This window comes from Mytilus californianus, unplaced genomic scaffold (genome assembly GCF_021869535.1).
Source record: "Mytilus californianus isolate M0D057914Y unplaced genomic scaffold, xbMytCali1.0.p SCAF_10, whole genome shotgun sequence".
Classification (NCBI taxonomy): domain Eukaryota; kingdom Metazoa; phylum Mollusca; class Bivalvia; order Mytilida; family Mytilidae; genus Mytilus; species Mytilus californianus.
Genome location: NW_026262582.1, coordinates 13,131,238 through 13,150,847, shown reverse-complemented (window position 1 = coordinate 13,150,847; position 19,610 = coordinate 13,131,238). Strand labels below are relative to the sequence as shown.

Genomic DNA, 19,610 nt, shown 5'->3' with positions numbered 1-19,610 from the left:
CAGTTGAAAAGTCTGGATATTCACCCTTTCTATGTTTTTTGTATCAACTCAAAGAAAAAAATATTCAACATATGAAAAATGGCAACAACTTAAACACCGAACTTTTTAAAATCTAAATTTTTTTGCGAAGGAAACACATCCATTTTCTAACACCTTTTTGGATAAATAACGGAAGTTAAAATTCTGTTCTCAGTAAAAAAAATCTATATTAACTGTTTTTCTGCATAAGAACTGGTTTTAGTCACTTGGAATTGTATAAAAGTGGACAATTTATAATATCTCTAAATTCATTGGTTAATAAATGCTACTGACAACTTCAAAATTACATTTTTGAAATAAAGGATGACAATTAATCAGTGAGCATTATCTTACCGTTGTTTTTCTCTTTTCGACTATGATGGATAGTTATTTCATTCGTTGTCAAACCACATCCTTATTTTTATATGAAAAGAAAATACCACAAGAATATATGTTTACAACAATATTCAATTTGTAAACTTTCTGTTAACATATTTCATTCCCACTTTGCTCTTGTTTTTCTTTTGTCTAACCAGATATAGGTATAATATTCTAACAATGTAAATTGCATTTTATTTGAATTTTGCTTACGTTTTTTCGCCTTCTGATCTGTAAAATGAAAAGTCATCTCTTTAATTACAATAAACATGCAACACATATGTTATTTTGTTAGTAATTGATCATAAACAAGTCTGAAGAAAATATATTTTATCATAGATATCTAATTTCGTGTCTATATATATATATAATATTGACAGAATTTACGTCTTATTTTGAATGAAACGATGCCTAGTTGAACAAAGACTGGTACTAAATTCCAATCGTCATACAAGAAAAATGTTCCTCCGAAAATCCATTTAAGGGCATACGATACAGTAGAGATCCCTCGTTGATTTTTTCTTGAAATTTTGACAGAAGGTCAATTTCAATGAGTACTTTTGAAATATACAAGCAACGATATTAATCATCAAAATTTATAAAGCTGGTAACTGGTAAAATAGCATAAAATATTTGCCAAACCTTTATGAAATGTTACAAAACTTGGACAGAAACTTATTCATAATCCAAAAATAGCATCTTAAAAGAATGCTAGTAAATTACTTTGAGAAATGTACTGAAACAAAAAAAAAACAAAAAATCTGATATATGAAATAATGTTCATCTGTGTCCGACATTAGTCCTGAAATGTTTCATGTAGACAACTCAGCTTGAGCATAGTTTTATTTATTCAAAAGGCCCCGACATGACAAAATGTGAACAAAATATAAAGCAAGTAGGATAATATAAAAATAAGGACATTTGGTATGATTGCCAATGAGACAACTGCAGCTGAAATGACGAAAATAAAAGCAACAAAAGGTCACCATACGGCCTTCAACAATGGAAATCCCACACTTTATGGTCAGCTATAAAAGGCCCGACATGAAAAATGTGAACCAATTCAAACGAGAAAACTAACGGCCAAATTTAAACCTGTTTTACGTTTTCTGTATGTTTCAGTGCACCTCTTTGTCCGTTGAATCTATCAAACAGGACAAGTGGTTTATCATCTCGCTTCAAAGTCCTTTTCTTTTTCATTCAAAAGACAATCTTCTTTCAAACTTTAGTTTCAAGGAGAGACAAAGATATAAATTAGCTGAAATGTTCCTCGTTGAAAAATTGGTGTAGTTGAGATTAATTTAGTTACGTAGATTGAGGATAAAAAGAATATCTGTGGACACTTGATTTCGTGGTTCTAACAAATTCTGCATGCATAGCAGCCTTAAGTAAAATATAAGTTTGTTGAAAACATGAATTTATGGTTGCCTTTTCAAATATACGAATCGATAAAATTGATAACCCATTCATAGTTTTGAATCCCTAGACTTCGATTAATTTAAACTCGAGCTACATTTTACAGAATGGTCAAAATAAAAGATACGCATGTCATTATACAATAACAACACATACATTTATTTCGTTGACAAATTTTCCTAAAAAATCAGAATATGAGAGCATGGGTGTTGAAGTTGTGTCTAAAGGCATTATATGTACACGCAACCATACCCACAATAAATCGGCCTAGCTTAGAAACTACTCTAGACATGTTTAAAATGAATATTTAGAGCTGTTTCGTGCAAATTCATGTCATAATTGTCTTTTTACGTTGTACTATAGCATTTTATAGAAAGTACAGCAGCCGGTATTAGAACATGAAAATGCAAGATTTCTTTATCAATAGATAAGTTACATTAGCTTGCCATCAGGGTAATATTCTTCTTACAGTACATATGATTATTGCCTTACTTTTCTGTATTATACCTCCACTATAGGAGTGGATCAATATTTCAACCACCTTGTTTGTCCCTCTATCCAGTCGTCAAACAAATATTGTTTGTTACTTTTCTCAGAAACTACCTTACAAAATGATTTCATATTGGGTCATCAGCTTGGTATCAATGAGTTTCAATGCGTGAAAATTTTTCTGGTCTGTCAGATACCTAATTCCTGTTAACCGATACTTCGATTTTATTTCTCTCAGTATGTACAAGAGGGGATATGCTTAGCCTGTCAACGGGTGCGTTCTTGATTTGTATCTATCATACCTCGTTCATTATAACTGTGTGTTTAACTGACTGTTCTTCTTCATACACATATATATATTTCACTGTGTTAAATTTTTAAAAGAGCCGTTAAACTCCGCAACTTTTCAATAGTCAGGAACAGTATTAGGCGTTGGGTTTATCTATTATGTTATTTTGTTATTTTCTTGATAGTCTCTGTTAAATTTATCCGCACAATGAAAATTCTACATACGATTTAGATTTTGCCAAATGATATAGATACTATATATTGAAAAAGGCATTACGTTGATATCTAAATTACTCTTTGGCTTTTGTGTAGTAAGGTTTCTGTCATTGACATATTATTATTTACATATCTTTTTATTCATTTCCTATATGAAATGATTTGATTTTTTTACATTTCAAGATAATACTGTTGACGTCATTATTAATGAATGAATATAACAGTTCTCGTGATATGGTCGCTTTTCATAACAGGTACTTTTTTGTAAATTCGCGCAACCGGATTTATGACGTTGGTTAATTTTCCGCAAATGTGACTATATCTAAAGCGACGGCGCGCATTGTTAACATTCTTATAAGAAGCATAGCGAAATTACAACGTTCATATTAACAACGTCGCAAAAATAACACGAAACGTTTTGATAACGTTATCATTTTCCCTGCTATTGTATCGTATGCCACTAAACAGCTAAGTCTTTATGAAAGTTCATAAAAAGTTAATGATATGGAAATTTGTATCTGGTTATTCTGACAATCATTGCGATTATTCCTGTCAAAATAATTGGTATTTGAGCCACTTATACCTTAAATAACTTGTATATAGAATGTTTGTTGTAACATAATTGAAGATTATGCAAGCATACTACATATACAATGCCATTGAATTTAAAAATGTTTTGAACTTAATATGAATAAAAAACCCAAACATATTTCAATCGAAGTCTATGTCAATCTATGATGCGCTTATAGAAGTAAACGTTGATAAAGTAGGAATTATTTGCAAATTCGAAAAAATGAAAAACAACTTTTAATTTGTATACCAACGTCTTAATTCACTGTGACTTAAATTTGAAGTGTTCTAATTTCTTGAAACATATTTATCATTTTGTTAATTGGTGATGGATGACAATCAAGGGCAACTTTATTTGGAACATGTTACATTTAATGTTTTAGTTGATATTTCCTGACTATTTGTATGTAGATAGTGAGTCGTAGTTAAACAAAACTAATATCTGCGAAGTACGGTGCTTGTTTTGAGAACTGCATTCAGCATCATAAAGTTTAAGATTTTCGTCCAACTAATCATTTTGTATAAATATGGTAGGTTCAGTGGTAGTTAGGAAAAATGTCCAACTAAATAAACTTATATTATTTGTAAGTAAATTTTTACACTTTAGATTATTTAATAACAGAAACGACAACGATTATCGTAGAAAAAACCTGAAAAAAGCTTCAGACTTGTCCGTTATATATCACCAGTCGGTGTTCAACTAAGGTGCGACAGCTTCCACATATACCGCCATATTTATATTTACAAGTATTCGTCAATTTATATACAACACATATGCTTCGAAGTAAGAAAAAAATAGCTCCCCTAGAACAGAAAGCTTTGGAATCGTTGGTGACATTTTGCGATTTGACCAAGAACTGAAAGTGGGGCGATCTTGAGAAAAAAAAATCAGTCAGTTTGAGTTCTCCACAGCTCATTAATTGTCTCGTAGTTTTGGATGATAAGAAGCATAAGGGAACTGCTAATGTGGTACCAAACACCTTGACTAAAATTAATTTGGCTTGTCTAATTTTCATACAGTTTTGACAAAATATTGACTTTGACCTTTTGACAAAAATTTTAAAATTTTAAAAAACTTGAACCACAGTTTGACAAACACTATTTTTTATCATCGAGAAGCTGAATATTTCCTTAAAAATAGAACATGATTAAAACGTTCAGCTGATTTTTACAGATTTATCTCTTTGTAGTGTTATGTACAACCTAAACGACATGATCATGATGATATTTTCGACGTATTTCTTTTCACAATATTAAACTTTATACTTACAATTTTCTCCTTCAGCTGTTTTAAAAAAAAACAAAGAATAGTTTGTTTAAAAAGATGAATATATATGCCAATTTTTGTCACAGTATGTAGAATATTAGATAACTAAATTGTATTCAACTTCAATTATTTAGCTTAAAATGCTAAAGCGTAATTTAACTAAATTCCATTCAATATTGAATATAAGCGATTTTAATGTCATTTAGAATTACCAAATGTGTACCAGCACATGAAAATTTTCAACAATTGCCAGTACAGACTTCTGCAAATATGACGTGCCTACATTTCGTAGAAAAATAGTGCACACCATTTGTTCATATGCAACATTATTGTCTTTATATGCACATAGTAACTAAATTTGTCTTTTGCATGATACATCTATTTTATAAAAAAATTCTAGTATATTATAGCAATGCATCTATCATTTTTCAAGTGTGTGGAATAAAGCCTAAGTAAGCTTAAAGTATATTCGATATGTTTTGCAGTATAAAAATCATCAAATACCCAACGCCAGGTGCGAGTTTCATCTACATAAGACGTATCAGTGGCCCTCGAATCAAAACAGTTGGAAAACCAATTCAATCATGATAAAGTTAAAGTTTAAGATGCGTTATTTTGTTTGGGTATATCTGAAAAACCATACTTATTACACTATGAATCCATCTCAGTTTAAATTAACAAAGATATTGCCATATTGTAATGTTCGAGTGCTGATGCTGAGTTTTGAAAAAGCTGTGAAAGTTTCTAAGTCGTATTGAAAAGATAATAAGTCCCTTATTAACATCTTCTTATTTATCATACATATAAATTTTGTTCACAATGTTTTCAAAGTATTGCCAAACCTCAGCTAGTTGTTGTATATATCAGGTGTATTAAATAACATTCTTCATCTAATCATAGCTTGACATGCTTGCAATTGTATAATTATGTATTTATTAATGTTATTATTATTCTATTGTATTATCTGACGCGTGCCTAAGTTGTCATACAATTTTATTGTCTTATTTTGTCTTGACATTTGATATGAAATACATTCCGCTTGTGTTTTAGCCCATGATGTTCTTTTCTAGAAAGTTTTAGACCAATTGGTCGAGCTTATAAAAAACACTAAAATACATACCGACAAATAATGCAGATGTAAATGTTCCTGAACACACATCACAAATTGATGGTTCTGTTAAAAAAGTTTCTGAAAGTAAATTTTAAGAGGTGAACCAAATTTTCTAACTTATATTAATGTATAACCTTTTACAAATTTTATCACAAATAACGGAGATAGAGGCAAAGGATACCAAAGTGACATTCAAACACATACGTCGAGAATAAACTGACAACGCTATGGCCACAAAAAAATGTCAAACAGAAAAACAACAGTGCACAAAACAAAACATAGAAAATCAAAGACTGAAATAACACATTAAAAAATTCATGTTCTGCTAATGACGTTTTGAGTTAACATGTTATTCGGAGTATTGACGCAAAAAAGCTTGACTTTCTCATCAGCAGATTAAGAACATTTAGTGTACTAGATAGTTCATTATTTCGATTAATGTTTTCAGTCATTATCACGAACTGGTTTGTGGTCAATTGCTCATATCGATGCGGTCGCAGATCTGTAATTTACCGATTGTGGTTTAATTTCAATTACGAAATTTGACTGAGCGTGGATTCGTATGGAGGAGGATTCATGATAGCAGGCGACTTTGATCCTCTCGACGCACCTGTTCCTTTTGAAGCTTTTTCAGTTTTTGGTTTTTGTCCTTCTGAATTGATGAATGAGATTTTAACATCGGTTAACATCTTTTTCCTCTAATTCATAACATTTACTTACTGTAAGGTGTAACATAAACAAAAACTATTCTGGCAGTACGGTCATAAAGGGTGTGTTTAACGCATCTGTATCTATTACCATTCCTGTAAAAAAAAATTGTTGAATGTAGTCTTTTTAAGTACCGCATTTAATGGTATCACGAAAATCGTTCTTGACGCATACAATTTATAAAGTGTTATTTTCAGTTTTAATGAGTTAATTCAAGTGCAAATTAAAAACCAATTTTTCAGAGAACAATTGAAGGTCTTTCTACCCGTAAAGATCTTTTTTCATATGAAAATATTAAAATTCGGCTTCAAATGTTAATTTTTTAGCGTCAAATGATATCTTTTTGTATGCTGATTTCAAAAATATATGGTTTTATACAATTTTGTACATAAGGGAGATAATTTGGTACTTCCAGTTTGAAAAATGTCACTTCCGGTTTTATTTGATAGTTTACATTGATTCCAAAATTATATGGTTCTATATACTTTTACACTAAATAAGTACCAAAAAAAACTACTCCCGGTTTACACAAGGTCACTTCCGGTTGGCTTTTCCAAGGTCAAATGGCTTGCAACTTAATGCAAAAAGTCCCATGGCTTTATCATGTATACATATGAAGTAAAAGCAAAGGTCAAAATCTAAAAGGTCAAATTTACCTATGACCTTGACCTCAATTTCAAGGTAATAAAATAAGGAACTCAATTCAAAAGACCCTAGGTCTTTATTATATATGGTTGATGAGTTATATCACTATAAGCATAATTCTAAATATAAGAGGGCCGAAAACTCCAACTTAATGTTTGCATACCCTTTCAACCAAAATGTATGTGTTACAATATGTCTCAACCAACAATTTAGTAAAAATATGCTGTCGATATCTTATTTGGTTTTTGAAAAGAGGTAGAAATAAGCCAAAATCAAAATTTAGAAAAATACTTTGACCTAATTATCTTTCTTTTGCATAAGGGGAAATAACTCTCATATGGAGTCTCTGAATATCTTCAGTCCAATAGTCATCCTAGTCCTGAAGATATAACGAGTTATTTGGTAAAATAAATTTGTCGTTATCTTTTACGGTTGCAATGGAGTAGTGGTCACAAGAAAAACAGTGTTTTGGAAGATAAGTCTTAAAGGAAAAGGTGTTCGGTTAAACAGGGTCAGTTTCAAAAGCGTATAAACTGTTCGATATCATATACCAAATATTTAAGTGATATCTTGTGAAATAACAATACTGCGCAAGAACAAAAATTAGGCGGAAGAAAAAAAGATAATTCAAAACCAATTGGTCAGAGAACAATTGAAGGTTTTTCCACCCATAAAGATTTATTTTGACATAAAAATATTAAAATTCGGTTAAAAATGTTATTTCCAGCTTCAAATGATAGCTTATTGTACGCTGATCCCAAAAATATATGGTTTCTTTACATTCTTTTAAAAAATTTTGAGATCATTTGTTACTTCCGGTTTGTAATTGTTACTTCCGGTATTATTTGACAGTTTACTTGACACTGATTCCAAAAATATATGGTTCTATATACTTTTATATTAAATAAGAACAAAAAATAGCTACTTCCGGTTTACACAAGGTCACTTTTCCCAAACAGTGATGGTATCGGTAGTAATGTATGTAAATTTCGTATTCATGTTATTATTTTGATATTATGAAAGCACTTTTGAGATCCAGGTTTCTGATTAAAATCATCACGGCATTTGTAACACACGTGGTTTTCAATGTATTAAGTACCATCATTGTTTCCGTTTCTTTCAAGATCAAATGGCTTGCAACCCTAATGCAAAAAGTCCCATGGCTTTATCGTGTATACATATGAGGTAAAAGCTAAGGTCAAAATCTAGAACGTCAAATTTTCCTATGACCTTGAGATCAATTTCAAGGTCATAAACCAAGGACCTTAAATCAAAAGACCCTAGGTCTTAGTTATATATATGGTTAATGAGTTATATCACCATACGCGTATTTTTAAATACAAGAGTGGAGAAAACTCTAATTTAATGTTAGCGCACACTTTAAACCAAAATGTTTGTGTTACGACATGTCGCAACTAACAATTTAGTAATAATATGTTGTCGATATCTTATACGGTTTTTGAAAAAAAGTGAAAATAAGCCAAAATCTAAATTTAGAATATGACCTTGATCTTTGACCTTGGCCAAATTTTCTTTTTTTTTTTTTTAGACCAAGGACCTCAAATCAAAAGACCCTAGGTCTCTATCACTTATGGTTTTCAAGTTAGAAATGCATTTCACTTTTATCAAATGCATAAGGGGAAATAACTCTCATATGGAGTCTCAGAAACGCTTCGGTGAAAACCAAACTCAACATCCTGAAGATATAGCGAGCAATTTGGTAAAATAAATTTGTCGTAATCTTTTACGGTTGCGAAGGAGTAGTGGCCACAAGAAAAACAGTGTTTGTGGAGATAACTCTTACATCGTAAAGTATTCGGTTAAGCGGTTGTCAGTTTTAAAAGCGTATAAACTGTTCGATATCATATACCAAATATCTGAGCGACATCTTATGAAACAACGATAACACGCAAGAAAAAAATTAGGCGGAAGAAAAAAATAATTAATGATAATAATCAGAACAAAATCAAAAGGTCTTTCCACGGAAAGTTGGAAAGACCTAATAATCAGAACAAAAGAAATAGGTCTTTCCACGGAAAAGTGGAGAGACCTAATAATATTACTATGTCCAAATGTAATGGTTATTTATATATAAATGAATAGGTACATACTTGTTAGTACTCATTGATTACATACTTGTAAGTACTTATTCATAAAAATGATAATAGTAAAACAAAAGTGCAGACAATAAAAAGTAACCAAGATAACATTTTTCATTTCTAAAAATGTCATTAATATAGAAAAGTATAACGATTCAGAAACTAAGAACGCGGAATTACAAAACCACTTTAGGTCCCTTGAAACAAAAATGATTTTTTAAAGAGGAAAATTCATGGTGATGTAAATCAAATCGGTTATTGTCCGACATTTTAAATTTGTATTTTGCATAGTTTTTGCGAAAACAACCAAAAATGAAACCTATCACATCTTTTTACTATGAACTCAAACGTTTCTAAATACTTTTTAATGAACCCAAACTATAATTATATGAATGCTGGTTGACTGATTTATGTCTTGAGGTCAAGTAACAACCAGTTCAATGAAGACTCCATGCGAGATCAGGTTGAACAACTAGCCAAAAATGTTAGTTATGTAAAAATTATCGACCTGGCGGTGGGACATCCAGTTTAAAATTGATATGATGCAATGTTAAGCAAAGCCATGCAAAAGATTTCCTAAAAACCCTTCAATTGTTTTTGATGATTGATATTCGATTGAAGAAAATTTCTGCTATGAAACTTAACTCAACGAAACTGTTATTTGCTACAACAAGTATGAATAAACTATAAAGAAGTAACATTGATAAGATTGCATTTAAACAGTCATAGCCAATCGAAATGAGTTTCTGCGAATAACTTAACATAAAATCTTTACGAAAAAGACTTCATCATATATACAATGTACCGAGTCAACATTCTACAGTATCAACATAAAAAAAGCTAAAAAAAAAACCACAAAGATATGAGAAATGAAAATCACCTACAATGTTCCTGGCTTAGGACAGACACAGGAATATTCAACTTTGTCAATCAAACTTTTTAGATTTCAAACATTCCCATCTTTATATCAATCGATTAACTAATTATATAAAGAAGATCATACTGAAGCAATTCAGCACATGTTGAAATCGTAGCTTACACAACCCCTCTTCATTTGTTTGCATTTCGATTTTCATTGATTGTTTAAATAGTATCACATTGACTTTCCATCTTTATATTTTATTCACACTTCTAACAGAGCAACTCATTGTTATTGTGATTTATTTTTCAAGTAGACATATAGCTTTAATAATAGATAAGCTTCTAGGCGATATATCATGTTCATGAGTCGAAATTTGAAATTATTACAAAGACAACAAGATATTACAAAGAAAAGAAAAAAATCATTGACACTGCTCCTAGGTAACGACGGGCTCATGAAGACGTAATGTGCCATGTGTAGATTTTAACCGTCTTCGTCGCAATTTTGTTCATCGATGGACTAATAGAATGAATCAATTTACAATTAAAGACAGTATAGCGAAGAAAATGAGTTTTTAGCTACCGGTATAAGAGATAAAAACGCTGACCCCCCCTCCCCCTCCAACTAATCAACAACAAAACTCCTTACAAAAATGTGTAATATATTCGTTAATTGCAATCCAAGATATGTAACTAGGATAATAATCTGTTTAAGTAAGTTGCAGTATTTATTAATTTAACGTTTTTTCAAACTGTATATAAAAATAAGCAGATGTGGTATGATTACCAATGAGACAGTTCAAATGAAGTTGATGTAATCAGTTATAGGCAACCGTACGGCCTTCGACAATGAGAAACCCATACAGTATGGTCGGCTATAAAAAGCCCCGACATGAAAAATATGAAACAATTCAATTGAGAAAACTAACGGCCTAATTTATAACAAACCAATTTACGAAAAACAAATATGACAGACATGAACCAACGATAACCACTGAACTACAGGCTCCTGACTTTGGACAGGCACATAAAGAATGTGGCGGGGTTAAACATGTTTGTGAGCGCTCAACCCTCCCCCATACCTGGGACAGTAGTGTAACAGTACAACATAAGAACAACACAAAGTGGACATGGACGGGTACTTGTTTATCCCAAAAACGATAAGACACTAACTACAGATCTCAGAGAACTCGCAGTTACTGACAGTTAGTTCAAAGCAAATAACAACTAATGAAAAAAAGCATGCATCTTAGTCTAAAATATCAATCAGTACACATCCAACATCCAATGGATTTCGTGTAAAGACGTCATTAACAGTCAGAGAAAAACATGACTTTGTGCAATGCCAAACTATAAGTATCGATAGATTGTAGAACCGTGAAAGTACATATGTGTACTAGTAATATTTAGTATGGTTTTAATTTACTGATAACAAAATCAATATTCATGCCAAATAAAACAATATTTAAAGATTTAATTACAGTGTTGAATAGGTAACCTTTTAGAATAAGTTTACCCGGATCGAATCTATATTTCCGGGATCGGTTTACAACATCACCGTAAAAATTAGGATGTGCTATTCTGTTTGAAATAAGTTTTATGTATTTTCCTCGCTCACAGTGGTGATTCTGTAGATTGTAGAAAAACGTCAACATGTATAATAAATGTACTTGTTTTTGAAGGATTCAAGTATTGTTTTGTTGTGATGGTTCAGTGATCCATTGCATAGTAAAAGGATAGTAAAAATCATTTTATATAATTTATAGAAATTATTTTACATAAATGTGGACACCGATAAGGTTGAATGGAGTATAGAAATATTGTAATGTATACGGTTATCCCTGTGCTTTTCCAACCCGGAAGTAAAACACTTGCTAAAGTGGAACGTCTGTTTGGCAGGCGGAATGTATCAATAAAAAAACACGACCGTTAAGAATAGGTATGTAAGTTCACAGTGTAAGGTAAGTGCCACGCTGCCAGTGGGATGTAACCGATTGAAACAACTTTTGAGAGGTTTACAATAATGGCCCTTATCAAAACGTACATTTATTTTTGATTGACAGTCCTTGGAAATCCGTATTGCCCTTCTTCATCGCGGTCGCCATATTATTGAAGAACCTAACTACTGCATTACACGTTAATGTGTTCTCTTCCCAAATATGCACAACAAATCTGAAACTCTACATTAAGCAAGGCAACAATCAATCAAGGAAAAAATAGTGTTAAATCTGAGATATTATTCCATATTTACAAATTGAAAAAAAAAATCAATTTTGTTCATTCAGTAACAGTTGTTAAAATGATTAAAAAGCCGATATTTTTAAATGTATGAAGTGATCTACTCAATAATCATTGTTATTGTTTAGATTTAGGCGGGGACTACTTCAGATCTGCCATTAACAATAGTTTATGATGTAGATTATAGGACACAGTAGTTTATCGTTGTTCAAATCTCATAAATCAAATAAGAATATACAAATTAAGTAACAAACTAAATATGAAAGAATTTCATGAACTTCAAACAACTTATTCCTAGGTTCCCAACTCTACGAGGGAATATAACATTTGAAAGGATAAAACTAGTATTGTTCATATTGAACACTTCTTACCTAACTACAAGAAAGGCTCCAAGTCTTGTGTAACATTCTCTTAATTCTTCTCCTCCATTTACCGTTAAAATTGATGTATTATAGCATGAAAATGTGTACGTATTTTGTTCATCAACAAAAGTGCCTCTATTGACTCGAGAACATGGGTGGCTACACAATGCACTTACTGCAAGAAAGAATGGTAAGCATAAAACAATGTTTGTGTGAGGTCGTATTTAAATACATATAAAGCGAAACAAAATATATACTGTTTTGTACCAACATAACGCTTCTTTTTTTTTATTATTATTTAATAATTCATAATCTAAAATTTTAACAAAACATAATACCACATCAACAAAGGCAAGTAAACAAATTATTTGAAACAGAATCAGCGACTCTTTTCAAAAAAAGTTTTACGATTAAAATTGATCACAATTATACTGAAATGTGTTTGACCTACGAGAATCTTCACTCTTAAGATTTTTTTTTTTTTTTTGTGAAAAGAGACGCTGGTGCATATTTGGAGTAAATATTTTTGAAAAGCCCAACATGATAATAAAACAAAAAGGAGATGGGGTATGGTAAACAGTGAGATAACTTTGAAATGTATGTATTTTCTGCATCAACATAAATTCCTCTGTTGATTCGAGAACAGGGGTTTCTACACAATGCATTTTCTGAAAACAGAATAGTTAGCATAGATATGTGAATATAAGATAACACAGAATGAGTGGGATCGTGTTTAACTACATTATGTACATATAGGACGTAATAACATTAACAACGGCTGTTTGGTAATCTTTTATAACTTCAGGTAATCTAAAATTCATAAACAGCAGGCCACACAACGTTAGAATTCCAATTAAGAAAAAAGTAAAAGGTAAAAACCCACATCATTAGTTATTAGTGCCAATGAAACAACTACCCACAGGAGACCAAATGACGTGCACTAGTAAACCAATTATGAACTGAAACGATAATTGTATCTGAACAGCTCGTAAAAGGTTGATTGATAAAATATCAAGTCATGTTTAATCTTTCAGTCAATTGTGAGACTGATCCACTGCGGTAAAATTGTATTCTTCGGTTAATTCGCTTACAATCAATGAAGATCATTTCAATCTATGTTCAGACTGTTCATTTGTTGTTATTTTCTTGTAAAAAACTATATGCTGAACTGTCTGAAATCTACTAAACAGTACTGCATTTTCAACAAGAAAATATCTACAAAATTAACTTTAACTCTTTACAAAACTTATATTTTCAGGTTCAGCCCGTTCAGTTGTTGTTAAAAACTTTAGACTACAAGACGGCTTTCAACAACGAGAAAACTCATATCGTTTGGTAAGCTATAATAGGACATGACATGTCAAATTGTGACACAATTCAAGTTCTGATTTATGATATAGCCACCAATAATACCCACTGAATTCCTGACTTGGTACAGGTACATTTAGAATGTGGCGGGGTCAAAATGTATGAGCGCGTCAACCATCCCCCTTACCTGAGACGATGGTGTAACAGCACAACATAAAAACAAACTGTAAACAATCAGTTTGAAATTGCACTGGATCATTTGATTGGAACGAAGACAACTACTAAAAAGGCAAAAGACACTAAGTGCCGATTTGATAGAACTTACCAAAAATAATTTAAGTCAATATCAACTAGAAATTAAACAAACTATGTTTTCCCAGATTTAAATACGTATCAGTACATATCAAACAGATTTAGTGTTATTACATCATGAACAGTCTGAAAAAAAATTTGACCCTGTACAATGCCATAAAATAACTATCGACATCTTGTTGGACTTTAAGTGTAAAGCAATATACATTTCGCCGTGGTTGAATTTGTTAATAACAAATGAATGTTAGTACCGAAAACGGTAATATCCAAAATCTTACTACAAAGTTAAATTGGTAATCTTTATAAAGAAATTTATTCAGCAGATCAATAACTGTACATGGCTATGATCCCAATTTACTGACTGATTAAACAACATCACAGCAAACAAAAGAATGTAATATCCCGTTTGTAGTAAGGTTTATACAGGTACAGCCAAACCTTAAAACCAAATCTGTGTATCTACGGAAGAATTTAGTAAAGGTGTTAAGAAATTTGTTGTAGCATATACATGACTTAATAATTTACCATGTTAATGGGATATCCCATCCAAATGTCCACTGTGATGCGTTGAATGAAATCATAAACAGCACAATATATACGGCATGGCGATTCAGTTGGTAAATATGCACAACGTATGAAGGGGCAAAAAGAACATCACCGCCCAAAGAATTCAATAGGAAACGAAAAGTTGTCTATTTTGTCATTAATATTTACAGAGAGTCGAAAAACTGTAAACCAAATTGAACTGACAAACAAAAGCACGTAATCTATCAACAGATTTCTTACCATCTAAAAACAATCAACTACGTTCATATGGTAAATCAAAATTGATAAAAAGTCGTAGTAATGGAAACTATTAAAAGCACAGGAAAATTAGTTGTAGAACATTTAATTAAAGTCAAATTGGTTCGATATTTGCTGTTTTTTTCTGTGAATTTCAGCTATCCAAAGTATAGTAGGATCTTTCAATATTAAGATGATCCCTTAAGCTGAAATGTGGTAATGACATAATTATCTACTTTTTCACACTCTGTGAAATACGTGAACTCTTGAAAATAAAGACAAAATGTCATTCTTAAGATTAACGTCATGTTATATTTTTTCATAATACTATTAACATATCATATGTGTAATTAATGATATCAAAGGAAGTATACTGAACGTATCATAAGCGCAATAACAAGAATTCATGAAATTTAGAAAATAAATCGAGTGAAATGTTTCAATTTTTGATAGAAAATGCTAGGGAAAATGTCAGAACTTGAACATGTTGATTATTTAAAATTGTAAAATATATTAAACATACAATTATATACATTGCAAAAAAGGAATTTTAAACATTCCTTACCTGCTACGAGAAAGATGGAAAAAATAAATACACTCGACGCTACCTTTACTAGCATTGTCATGATCCTGTAAAGAAAATAAAGATGTTGTTGAATCAATGTAATAGCTGTAAAATATATGTCGATGTGAATATTTTCGAATAGAGACTTGTGATCAATAAAGTTCATAAAAATAAGCCCCCCCCCCCCCTTTTTTTCAAAAAAAACATTTATAAATAAAATAGAAAGAAAGTAAATGACATCAATTTAATCATGGTAAAAATGTAAATAAAAGCAACAGTAGTATACCGCTGTTCGAAATTCATAAATCGATCGAGAAAAAAAAATCCGAGTTACAAATTAAAACTGTGGGAACCACATCAAATATGAGAGGAGAACTACGACACAACAGAAACACAACATTAAAATGTAACACACACAGAAACGAACTATAATATAACAATGGCCATTTTCCTGGCTTGGTACAGGACATTTTAAGAAAAAAATGGTGGGTTGAACCTGGTTTTGTGGCTAGGGAACAAACATTTCGGAAGACATATCAACTTGCACATATTTTTTGATATTTGTTTTTTCTCTCAAGATACAAAAAAAAGGATGATTTTGTCACTAGCGTACCTGATGTAACGTTTTTAAAACAAATGTTTTCCTCGCGGTATTCATCTCATTTCTATAATATCCCTTGATTGATACCTTTCCGGTGGACTATTCGTTATTTGGCATTTCACATTAGACAGTTCTTGGCTAAAACATTTAGCTCGATTTGGTTTTAGAGCTTTTACACGTTTGATATTTGTGGCTTTTTGAACTGTTGTACAAAGGCGTATGTGGAAATTGTTCAATACTTGAGGTTTTGGTGTTGGTAACAGAAATTTGAAAATGCACCTTTCTTTACTAAATCTGTGCACAAAACGTATTTCGAAATTCTAGATTCAATTCTTCTCCAAATATGCTCCTTAATTAATTAACAACAAACACTCGCTGTCAATTTCAATTTCCAAATGAATCATAATACGCTGTTTGTGCCTATGTTACCCTTCATTCGATTGCATTGTGATAAAGACGATCACAATAAATCCAAACTTTGGTGAAACAATACCGGGATTGCATTATGATGTCGATTTATTGGCAAATGTAAGTTTACTAAAAAGTAATTATGTTGCCAATAAATATAGATTAACTATGGTTCTAAAATCGAGATGTAGTTTCATGGCTGTTTCAACGAAGGGACAAAGCCTTAAGATGAGATGTTTTGGTTTGTGACCTCATCACATTCTCACTTTATTAACTGAAAAACATATAAATCACTCCATAGTTATCACACACGAAGACAAAAAGAAATTCTATAAAAATATCTACTAGTATCACACAATCAATACAAACCTGGTTATTTTTTAGATTCTAACTATACACAAAAAAAAATTAATGGTCAGTGTAAATTGATGTTCGAATGATACAGTTATCGGATAATATTATTCTCCTGAAAACTTAAAAAATAGAAAGGGTGTTACTTACATCTATACGAAACGGAATTTCACATTAAAACAACTGCTAACCTAATCATATATATATATATATATATATATATATATATATAAAAAGAAGGTGTGCCAATAAGACAACGCTGCATGTTTAATGTCATTCAAACTTATAAATCATATGTCCGTTAAAATAAATAATTTTTTTTGTATATATAACTTTGTGGTGCAAAACTTTTAATTAGTCTATGTGAAACAAGGTCGAAAGACTTAACCAAGTTTTCATTCTCTAAAGATTTTTGATGATTCATACCAATATCTTGTTTTAGTATTTATTCGAAACACTAATGTATTTTTACCCACAAGCATAGATTTGCTCAGCCTTATTTCCCTAATTTTTGGTTTTTTAAATACAGGTCAAGTTAGAATATGATTTGGCAATCCAACTGTTTTGATTCGAGTCCCACTGATGAGTCTCATGTGGACTAAACGCGCATTTGGCGTACCAACTTACAAATCTGGTATCTTTGATTAGATTTTACAATCACTGGGTCGATGTCACTGCAGGCAAACATTTCTTCGTCGAGTGTATTACCAGCCTGGTAGTCAGCACTATGTAAATGACATGAAATATCATTGATGCATTCACTGTTGCAAACTAACTGTTTATAAAAGTTTGTATTATTTACAAACAAAGGTTGTTCTCACCGAAGACAGAGATTGCCGAAGCCGTATTTAGCACGATTCTTCGGATTTTTTGGTTTTTAACTTCGTATATGATTTTGACTTTCATTTGTTTCGATTGAAGCGCCACTGATGAATCTTAGAATCCTGTGTAGACTAAATGAGCGTCTTGCGTATCAAATTACCTGCCTAGTTTTCTTTTACAAGATCTTCTTTCAATCAAGAGACACTACTTCAAATGATGAACTTTCATTGATTGGTAAATGATATTCTTTGGCTTATTTCCATGAGTGTAAGGTCGGCTTCCTGTTAAAATTCATTTAGCCGACCACACATTCAGAACGTTTTCAAGTTCATACAAGTTTACATTTTTCATTTCGGGGCCTTTTATAGCTTACTTTGCGGTATAGGTTTGGACACTGTTAAAGGCCGTAAGATGACCTTTAGTTGTTAACTTCTACATTTATGGTATCTGGCTGAGAGTTGCATCATTGGGAATCAAACGACATCTTCTTATTTTATAATTTCAAATGTTCACTTCAATGCTATTACTGTCTATCTATATATATTAATTTCACTTTTCCAATGTGAAATTCAAAATAAAAATAAAAAGATGTTGTATGATAGCACATGACGTAAAATACGGAAATAGGGCATGATAGCCAATGAGATAACTAACCACCAAAGTTCAAATCAAATGAATATAAGCAATTACAGGCAATCGTATGGCTATCAACACTAAGAAAAACCCCATACCGTATAGTCGGTTATAAAAGGCCCCGACATGAAAAACATGAAATAATTCAATTGACAAAACTAACGCCATAATTTATAACAAAACAATTTAAAGACAGACATGAATCCAACGACAACCACTACACTACAGGCTCCTCACTTGGGACAGACTCATTAAGAATGAGGCGGGAGACAACTAAATATAAAACACCAAATGACACAGATGTAAACTATAGGTCAACGTACGGCTCTCAACAATGCGCGGAACCCATACGGTACAGTAACCTATAAACGACATGAAGAAATGTTAAACAATTCAAACGAGAAAACCAACGGGCTGATATATGTACAAAATATTAAACGAAAGACATATACTATTGTTGCCTTTATATGTGATTGACAGCAACCAACGACAACAACTGAATTACAGCGTGGCGGTGTTAAACATGTTTCCATGCTTTAAAACCAACACTGACATGGAATAGTTGTGTAACAGCACAACATTAGAAAACAGAAAAAAAAATGTAGAACTGAGTGAAAAGTGCTTAACTAATACGGTCAACTAACAAGAAGACTAAAGACAAACCTTAGTAATAACAAAAAGCTAGTTCAAAGCAAATAACAGCAACAAATAATATTTTCCAGACTTAAAATATCAACCAGTACACATCCGATGGATTTAGAGATTGATTTATTAGTTGATATATGTTTAACGCCACTTTCAGCACTCTTGTGCTATTTCATGAAATATCATTGATGCATTTATTTTTGCAAACTAACTGTTTATAAAAGTTTGAATTATTTACATACAAAGGTTGTTCTAACCGAAGACAGAAATTGCCGAAGCCGTATTTAGCACGTTTCTTCGGAATTTTTGGTTTTTAATGCTCTTCAACTTCGTATATGATTGGACTTTCATTTGTTTTCTATTGAAGAGCCACTGATGAATCTTAGAATCCTATGTAGACTAAATGAGCGTCTTGCGTATCAAATTCCCTGCCAAGTTTCTTTTACAAGATCTTCTTTCAATCAAGAGACAGTATTTCAAATGATAACCTTTCATTAATTGGTAAATGATATTCTT

General features: G+C 31.5%; 1 protein-coding gene across 1 annotated transcript; it reads right to left on the bottom strand.

Annotated features, from left to right (window-relative positions):
• Positions 1 to 514: 514 nt before the first annotated feature.
• Positions 515 to 17,178, bottom strand: LOC127718684 (uncharacterized). The gene is made up of 7 exons (XM_052224739.1): positions 17,145 to 17,178; positions 15,635 to 15,699; positions 12,676 to 12,841; positions 6,474 to 6,556; positions 5,763 to 5,831; positions 4,646 to 4,660; positions 515 to 627 (listed from the first exon to the last, which is right to left on the bottom strand). Coding segments are annotated over exons 1-7 (513 nt in total). The 5' UTR covers positions 17,147 to 17,178.
• Between the last annotated feature and the right edge of the window lie 2,432 nt (positions 17,179 to 19,610).

What these genes read in the sequence shown, in the direction of transcription:
- LOC127718684 (XM_052224739.1), bottom strand. An exon ending in TTCCATCTTTCTCGTAGCAG is followed by an intron (nt 12,842 to 15,634) that starts GTAAGGAATGTT and finishes TCTTTCTTGCAG; the next exon opens with TAAGTGCATTGTGTAGCCAC. An exon ending in GGAGCCTTTCTTGTAGTTAG is followed by an intron (nt 6,557 to 12,675) that starts GTAAGAAGTGTT and finishes TTTTTTTTACAG; the next exon opens with GAATGGTAATAGATACAGAT.